The sequence below is a fragment of the Struthio camelus genome, chromosome 2 (genome assembly GCF_040807025.1).
Source record: "Struthio camelus isolate bStrCam1 chromosome 2, bStrCam1.hap1, whole genome shotgun sequence".
Taxonomy (NCBI): domain Eukaryota; kingdom Metazoa; phylum Chordata; class Aves; order Struthioniformes; family Struthionidae; genus Struthio; species Struthio camelus.
The window spans coordinates 129,346,450-129,355,443 of NC_090943.1; the positions used below are offsets into that span (position 1 = coordinate 129,346,450).

The window sequence follows — 8,994 nt, forward strand, 5'->3', positions numbered from 1 at the left end:
CCTCCCCCCGCCCTGGCCCCATCTCAGCCCCCCCCGGGGCCGTTGGTCGCTGCCCCACGACGCCGCCGAGGTGCTAGCTCCAGCTCCACTGCGACCCAACGCTAAAGCTTTGGAGCCCAAGCTAAAGACACGGACCGGGCCTGTGTGGCTGTGGTTGTAGCTCAGGATGGCTGTACTAACTAAGCTCAACTGTACTGAAGCAGCGTACATGGTAACACATTTCGCTTTGGATTTTATTAACATTAGCTCATGATAGATGAGAAATTGTTACTCTTTTCTTTCATGATGGCAAAAATGGAGGAGAAGATAAGGGAACCTATAAAGATAATAGAAAACAACAGGAGCATAAAAACCCTTTCTCAAGTTGGTCTCACAGCTAGAGCTTTACTGTTAAAAGGAAAAACAGGATTCTAGATTCAAATGCTGTCATGTTTTAAACTGAGTACTGGCAAATACCCAATTCTTGCAGCTCAGAACTTCAAAAAATTCTTGTATTAGTTTAGTGCAGTCTGAAGTACTCAGCTTTTTCATAACTCACGGCACAGCATCGAAAGGCAGTTATTAATCTGACATCCATTCAGGATCATTCTCAGGATTAATCAGCAGGCCTGATTCCCAGAGATTTTGTGCACATTGGCTGAGCATCTGATTATAGCAGTGCTATAAATGGATAAGACTATCCATCATGTAAGCTTCCATCCAGTACGTGCTGTATTCTATCCCAGGATAATTAGTGTGCTTATTAATTCATAGATCAGATCCCAATTGCTTGCAGAAGGAATCTCAGTGTTCTGGAATTACTGGTAACATTTGTCGCATTCAGAGAGCTTCTTGTTTTACTGTCATGGTGAAATTTAGGCATACGAGCATATTCTTTTCAGAATCATCAGCGAATCCGTGTATAATAATAGTATATTTTCCCTAAAAGCAAGCAAAGAAAAAACAAAGATCAGTGCATGATGCTACCCATTCCTGGCGAAGCTGTTAGTTAGCATGGTTCAGGTTATTTTGGTTAGGATGGAAAAACAAAGATTCCCATCAGTGATTGTTATCAGGAATATATTCAAATATATATGTACATAAAAAATACTGCACAACATCCTTTTCTCAACTCCAGCACTAAAGAAGATAGGCTGTGATCTGGCTTATGCTTCTCAGGGCTCTCTCCTAAACCAAGGAGACCTGTGGTCCTAGGGGCTCTGGCTCCCCCTTCCAGAGCCGGCCTCTTGATTAATGGTTTTGACCCGGGATTGCTGCTCCAGCTGACAAAATAGACATACAAAGAGGAATTAACTGAGTTGACAGACTAGGCTCTGTTCTGCAGCAATGGGCAAGTGTGCTGCTTTTTTTGGTTCTTGCTGTGGGGCAGTAGAGGCTGTGAGGCTAACCTCGTTAGCCCTTACAGTTTACATTCAGCCAGGATTGAGATATACTAACACTTTTTCTGTTTTCTGCTGACTTTCTGCTACCTTCTTCCAAAATACGCATGCGCTATAGGTAGTTGGAGTCATACCCCCTATATTTTATGGTCTAGGAGAATCCACCAGGCTCTATATTGCACAGCTGCTGATCGGTCTTGTAATAGAGTTTGTTGTATTAGTCTCTTCTGTTGTTTTCAGCTATAATCAGGTACTGTATATTTGTTATTTCCATTCAGCCTCAATAGCACTTACCAAACTGGTTGACTTCAGTGAGCGTATGATGTGAGTACATCAAATATCTGCTTGATAAAAGCTAAAACAACCTCATAGTATTACTGGTGGCAAAAAATTTGTCCAGAGTTTGGACATGACGTCAGAATTAGGATGAACTGCACTAGAGAGAGAAGAGTGGGGGGAAAGATCCGTGGTAGAGAAGAGGAAAAGTTAGATAGAGTGAAGGTATTTGAGTGCTGCCCTAAGGGACTAGATTCTAACCCTGATGCTAGAGTTAGCCCTCTCTTTGGTCCTAATTCAGTGAGTGTTGTCAGTCCCAGACAAATTGAAACCAGCTGATGTTGCCAGCAACTGTCCTTGGTAGAGCCTACAACTTCTTCCCAAAACCAGGCTTTGAAGCAATTGACTGTTCTTATCAAGTTTGCAGCCTAAACCTAAACTCAATTCTAATGCTAGCATTAGCTCTAGACATTTCTTCCAGTGCCTGCTCAAAATATAACCAGGACCATTCCTCAGTAGCAGGTCTCAAGCTGCCCTTTTGGTCCTAGCCTAAATCATGGTCTCAGGGCCATGAGTGAACCCATGAGGTCTGCAACCTCTTCCCCCTGTCCTAGGGCTTTGGCTGCCTGTGCCCTGGGCCATCCCTGTTACGGTATAGCTGTGTGACCCTGGATCAGCTGTGGGAGAAGCAGCAGTGAGAAGCTTTGGCTAGGCCTTCCCCCACCTCGCTCAGCACCTGTATTTAAGCTCCAGCCCTTGCTCTTGGTCCCTGCCTAAGGTATGTTGTAGGTACACCTGTGTGTGGCCTTTTACTTTCCTGACCCTGGCCTGGCTTTCTGGTTTGGCCTTGGACCTGTCTCATGACTACAGACTTGTCTGTGGCTGAGGCTGACCCTGGTCACCATCGCCGGCCTTGCCCTGTTCACCTTGCTGGGAACGGCGGGATGGCGCCCTGTGGTTGTGGGCATGGCCCTGCCGGCCTGGCCGTCCACCTCAGCTCCCGCCTTGCTCCCTTGTGGAGTAGCCCCCTTGTGCTGCTCCCTGATAAGGCAGATCCTGCTTGCCCCAGTCTTAGCCAGAAGCCCTGCTCTAACTTAGCCATGCTTTCTCATAGTAGACACTGAAGTAAGCAATACCAGTCCTCATGCTAGCTCAGCTTTCCTTCCAAACCTAGGGCTTTGCTCGTCTACATCCAGCAGTCTGATCCCTAAAGCAACATAACCCTAAATTTAGCTGTTGTCTAGCCACCGGTGTTTACTTCACAGCCTCACATAGACCGGAGACTCTTGTAAGCACCAGGACAAAAGTTAGCTTCGTGGCCCCTACTGAACTCTGATCTCATCCTACCTCTTTGATACCTGTCACCTTCCTCTTCTGATATGACAAGCTGGGGATGAGCATCTGGGATCAGAAGAGATCTTAGGACTAACGTAAAGACTGGAAGACTTGCAAGAGTTTCCAGTTTCCAGTAAAGGCCATGGTTAGGTTTAGTGCTTGGGCTGGCAGAGTCCCATGAAGAAGTGTCAGGTAAGCACAGATAAGCACCTCATCTGTCAGAAGACCTTTGGCAGGGGGGATTTCTGTCTTCTAACAGCTCTGGGGCTAGAAGGGATTCTGGGCTGGAGTTAATCCAATCAGAGGCCCATGAACTTTAAATTAAGGGGTAGGAAGGGGACACTGGAGATTTCGTGCCAGTAGGAGCTCCTTAGCAACTTTTGTGGGAATTAATAAGGGTGCTTGGGTTAGTGATGCTAAAGCCAGTGTCAGGGTCTTGGGAAGGTTCAGGCTGATGAGGCAGGTGTTGGATCGGAGGGGGCTAACTTGAGGACTAGTGCTGCTCCTGCTTCAACACTGGAGCTCTGCTTTTACTTTTGAATGTTGTTATCCCTCCTCACATCTTTGAAAAACGTTTCTGGGAGGAACAGCCAAGGGTGTGAAGAGAACCTAAGAGAATGAATCAAATGGGAAGAAAGGATATGGATGGATTTACCCCATAGGCTAACGTAAACACAATGATTTACCAAACAAACAGAATAATTAGGGTGACATTAACTAATACCTTTGATCTTTTCTTTTACAAAATAAAGTTTATGGAAAACTATGCATAGAGGAATAACCTGAGCACATCTATCATTCCAGAATCGCTACCATCCCGCAGTCATTACTTCAAGCAGGAGAAAGTTTTCTTACAATTCCTTTTGCTGTTTTCTGCAGTGTGGGTGAACATCTCTTTCCAGAAAATATACACATGTAAGTATGTTATTTTACTATTGTTATCTCTTTATATAAAATGTTGGAAAGTACCTGTGGAAATGTTGTTCGTGCACCTTTAATATCAAATGTTGTTGCAACTGTTTCTGTAAAATAGGGATCATCATAATAGAAATGGTTACTTAATCATAAAGCCATCAATCAAATTTCCTAAATAACTTCAAAGCAATGTGCCAGATCTCTCAGTAACACCACCAATACTGTTCACTCTGCCAGTGATAAAGCCTTCACCTGCTTCTTCTCCCAGAACTCCATCTATTTTTCTAAATCACATTAGGAAATAAAAATTAAGCATAATTCTACTGCAACATCTACAGACTCATCCAACTGACACTTCCAATAATGTAACTTGTCATAGTAGTTCTGAATACCTGCACAGAAGTGATATTCATTTATTAAAAAAGGAAAACATGGACTACATACTGTGACCTCTGTCCCGGTCTTTTTTGCTTGTAGTCTGATGTTATAAGTTCTCTGGGTCTGAACCTATGTCATGTTAATGTTGGTTAGTCTCTATGACAGAATTAACTCTTCTTTATTAGGAAAAAGCATTATATGCCTGTATAGAGAAGATCTTTAAAACATCATCTAGCCACTTACTTAAATTAACTGTGTCTCGGAGATTAGTAGTGTCCCTCCTCCTCTCAGGTTTACATGTGTAGTCCAATCAAATATAGTATTTCCATGGCATTTTAGAGATATTAGCAATAAAATTTTGATTATGAGGTAAAGAATATTATTCATCCTACTTTACAGAGCTGGAAACCACAGTACAAGGGATTCTGTGGTTTAGCAGAGTTCTGACGCTGGAGAACTGCCTGCTCTGAATTATGTTACCTAAGCCAGGAGCTCAGGGTTCTAATAACTGGTCCATGTGGTTTGACTAAACTTAGTCAATCTGAGTTTAAGCTGTGGAAAGTCCCCTTGCTCTCAAAGCCCCCCTTAGCTTGGTGAACCATAATGTCTTTCAGTAGCTTAAGGTGCTACTTCTTGGAGCCAGAGATAACTCCCCCGCTCAGCAGCTGAACTGGACCAGCTGCAGAGAGGCAAAGGACACCTTTGTAACAGCTGAAGTGCTGTAGTGTGGCTAGCGCTGACGGAAGTTCACCTTTACTCTTCTAAGTTTTCCTAGAAAAATCCATCTCCATGGGTTGATGAAACAGTGTCTTAAGAAATCTGCTTAGTGGTCGGTATTTAAGAAGGGGGCAGATTTTGTCCCTTTTATAGAAGCAGTCTGCAAGGCAAGGGAAAGATACTGCGTGCTATTTACACTGACCTCCTTTCAACGTTCCACAAACAGCATATTCATCGTCGGCTCCGCTACAAAGAACTTCTTTCCAGTCTAACGCTTTGGCACCATCATACAAGACTTTAAAGACTACCTTCAAAAAGGTGATGTCGTTTCCTAGTTGCGACATTGCAAATAAGAAAAAGGTAATGGGTAATGAGGAAAAACATATACACAAACATGCTATTTAGATTAGAAAAAATAAATTCTTTAAAATATGGATTTGTGTTTAAAGACTCCCCCTAAAACTAACAAAAACAAATAACTTCAACCATGTTGTTTCCAGAACAACAAAAATTGTTTTAAACAAAAAGCATCAATCTTCCAAAAATACATGAATGAAAAATTTCTGGTAACTGCTCAAGTCAAACTCGCGCACACTTACTTCCACGAATCATTTAGAAATCATAATTTTTGTCCATCACATTACCAATTCCTTATGTAGTCACCAGAACTGCTCTCCTCAATAGTTTGACACTTAGGATGAAGTGTTAGCTTTTGGTTGTATCGTATTTTTTGCATTTATAGAATATAATTCTCTGGCCAGGAGTGACTTACGTGGAATCCAGGTAAGAGCAACATTCCAGATTGGTTTATTCACCATGGTGCAAGGTGTTATATTAAATATGAAGGTCTGAACTACAGAATCTACAGAACAAAAAAGTATTTCATGTGGGTAGTGTGAATAGTAAAATTCTCCAGTAAAATAATAAAAACATACATATATACATAGCTATAATAAAAATACCTATTTTTTAAAAACTTATTTAATATAAGGTACATATTGTAAAGTTATATAGTACAAAATATCCATAGCAAGCAGTAAATATTTTAAATCACGTTCCTAATTACTCATATGCTTAGAAGTCAAAAGTAAAATCATATTAAGTTGAGATTAAGTAGTAAGAAAAGGCAGTTGTTGGGTTGATATTTTGCACATAAACAAGCAGAGGTAAATGCACTTTTACTTCTGTTTTGAAGACAGCATTATGTCAGCATGGTCCTCTGATGAAAATAGCCCTGCTTTTGCTAATCATGGAAACTGTGGAAGCTTGCTAACAACAGGTAAATACGATTTTAATGGACCAGCATACTTTCCCGAATAATGTAAATGAGACTATGAGTAGATTTGCTTTATGGCTGATCCACCTAATGTTGTACAATATACACAGTACAGATCTCAGTGTAAGGTGCAGCGTGATGAAGCATCGCATGCTCCATATCTAACTAAATTCAGAGAGGTCTGCGACGTCAGTGCCTAGTTATTGCAAAATCCATGAAAAATCAGCAGGAAACTACATAGATCCAATGGCCTTCCATACAGACACGGCAAGTAAGGAGGAGACACGCAATGCTGTCCCAGAGCATAACTGATTGCCCAGCCTGACAAAATCTCGCACGAGGCCTTTCTTTTCTCATACGCCTAAAGCTATTGATTCAAACGTATTGGCTAAATCCGTGTGTAGAATTTATAAAATATAGTACTAACAGAGCAAGTTTAAATGTTACCTTTTAATTTTTTCCTAAACCAAAACATGACTGCTTCACTTAGTAGTAAATCTCTCGTTTCTCACAGCTGATGTAACCAGCATTGTGGTAATACTTACGCTTATGCAGTGTAATTCCTGTAATATGGTAATTAATAACAGAAATACACTCTAATTAACAACAGATATACACCCTAGCTGAGCTTGCTATTATCATTTCTCTGTATTCATCAAAGAAACAAATGAGAAAGATCACATTTCTTTCGGCTACAGTAACTGTTGGGCAAACACCATATAAGAAAAGAATAAGGCATCTTTTACTTACCACAAAAGGTGTATGATATTTCTAGGTCTGATGATGTGCAAAGCAATTTACTAAGTCCAGGGGTGAATAAAACGAAAAAGAAAAGCTGAAACATCGTTACTTCTCTCGGTTGGCGGAATGCTTTGTTTTGGCGGAAGAGGAACAAAAAATAAGCATAGTCATCCTCAGTCACATGGCTTCAGGGAACATTCAGCTATTTCGTCAAATTCCCTACAATCTTAATTAATCCTACTGTAGCACTACCAGTTTTAGCATCCTAAATTTGTGAAGAAAAAGAATTTCTGCCTTTGTTGTTACGTTTTGTCCAGACAGTATAGCTCAAGTCACAAGGGGAAAAATTAAAGAGAAAACTGCATAAAATAGGGAAGTGAAAAACTAAAAATATGATTACCAGAAACATACAAAAGGCACGTCTAGTTGACTCATCCGAAGTAACATTTGTTAAGGCATAATTTCAAAGGCTCACAAAGTTTCCTATGCAAAACAAAGAAGAGAAAAATCTACATTCAAATGATGAAAAACAAGTTCACTCTCTTATTCATATGTGTTAGTCAATAATTTTCACAAGTTTTCAAAATGAATGTCATATCAAGCCCACCACACTTTAAGAACATGCTGCTACCGTGGAGGAGTCTAATCAGATGACATATTTCCAAATGTAGGTGAGGATGGGAATTTATGCAACCTTCTGACATGTTACTGACCTGGATCACTAATATTCTGCGCTGTCAGCTACGGTCTTCAAAGCTGTTATCTAGCATGGTGACATTTCTTAGTGGAAATAAGTCTAGAAATGCATAAAATTACTACTGATGGGTCTGACCGCCCTCTCCTTCAGCCTCTCTTTGCCTGTTCCCATGCCTTCCCCGGAATGGCTGGGGAAGAACCTTGCCCTACATAATTAGCTGAAGAACACCAAGCCCAAACACTGAGTAATTTGGCAGTACAGTGCACAGGCACGTGGCCAGAAGGATACTGAGCATGGCACAGTTAATAACAAAAGCTGTCAAATTGTGACTGAGATGTTTTTATAAGAAAGCATAATCTCCCTGTCATAACTAAAGCTAGACTAAGAGTCTGATTTTAAGTTAGGGTAGGACTATGTTGAAAAACATAGCCTAAATGGCAGATTTTGCTACTCAAGTCTGAAACAGTAAAGCAAAAAATTTTCAAGCACTTTTGGAATTAGACCCCCTTGTTTTTGTCTGTTAGTGCAATACACAAAAAAAAAACATAATGTATTTTGCATTTTTCTGCTATATCAGCTCTGTGGACTAAACTAGGCCAGCTCTTACTCCACAAAATCAGCAATATTGCTAGTCCCAGCTACAGAAATAGATAAAAAGTTCAATGCTTCACGCAAGGAAGTGCAATCACCATCTAACTGACAGAAAATAAAATTATAATTTTTTTTCTGAATATAATACAATATGGAAACTTACATTAATTGAATTATTTTCTCATGAGTTACCTTCTTGATTTATACATGTGTGCACAGGCTCCTTATAGATCAGAAATTGTTGTATTTGTTGTGAAAAAGTAGCAATATATGCAAGACACAGATATTCAACTTTGTGCTACGCAACAAATTGAATAAAAATTACATGCAACAAATATTCAATTTTTCTGACATAGTATCTAAGAGCACTTGTAGTTTCTAATCTCATAACTCGTGTGTATGCTAGGGGAATATTTTACACATATTAAAGGTGAAGTAGGCAAAAGATTAAAACATTTAGCTTTCAGAAGTCCAAACATATTCAACACAAAAGATAACTTGGGAAAAGAGATACGCAGAGAACTCAACTGAAGGAGAAGGGAGTACACAGACTAGTTAAGGAAGATGAGGAGAATTCTATTAAAAGTACTTAAAAGTACCAACTGATGAGCTAATAAATGTAATAATTCACAACGGAAGATAAAAATTTCAAAATTTAACAAGGTTACAGGATTCTCTTCGGTATTCTC

The 8,994-nt window shown here is 40.1% G+C and overlaps 1 protein-coding gene across 2 annotated transcripts; it reads right to left on the reverse strand.

Moving 5' to 3' along the window:
• Positions 1–219: 219 nt before the first annotated feature.
• Positions 220–7,391, reverse strand: LY96 (lymphocyte antigen 96). 2 transcript variants are annotated; one of them, XR_011139186.1, is made up of 6 exons: positions 7,027–7,391; positions 5,773–5,862; positions 5,203–5,331; positions 3,960–4,012; positions 1,674–3,599; positions 220–921 (listed from the first exon to the last, which is right to left on the reverse strand). XR_011139186.1 is itself a non-coding variant. In XM_009689474.2 (5 exons), exons 1-5 carry the CDS (start codon positions 7,118–7,120, stop codon positions 820–822), a joined length of 468 nt encoding a protein of 155 aa, XP_009687769.1. In that variant the 5' UTR covers positions 7,121–7,383; the 3' UTR covers positions 220–819. The 2 variants fall into 2 exon arrangements, 1 of the variants encoding a protein (XP_009687769.1); XM_009689474.2 differs by lacking the exon at positions 1,674–3,599 and having other exon boundaries at positions 7,027–7,383.
• Positions 7,392–8,994: the final 1,603 nt, after the last annotated feature.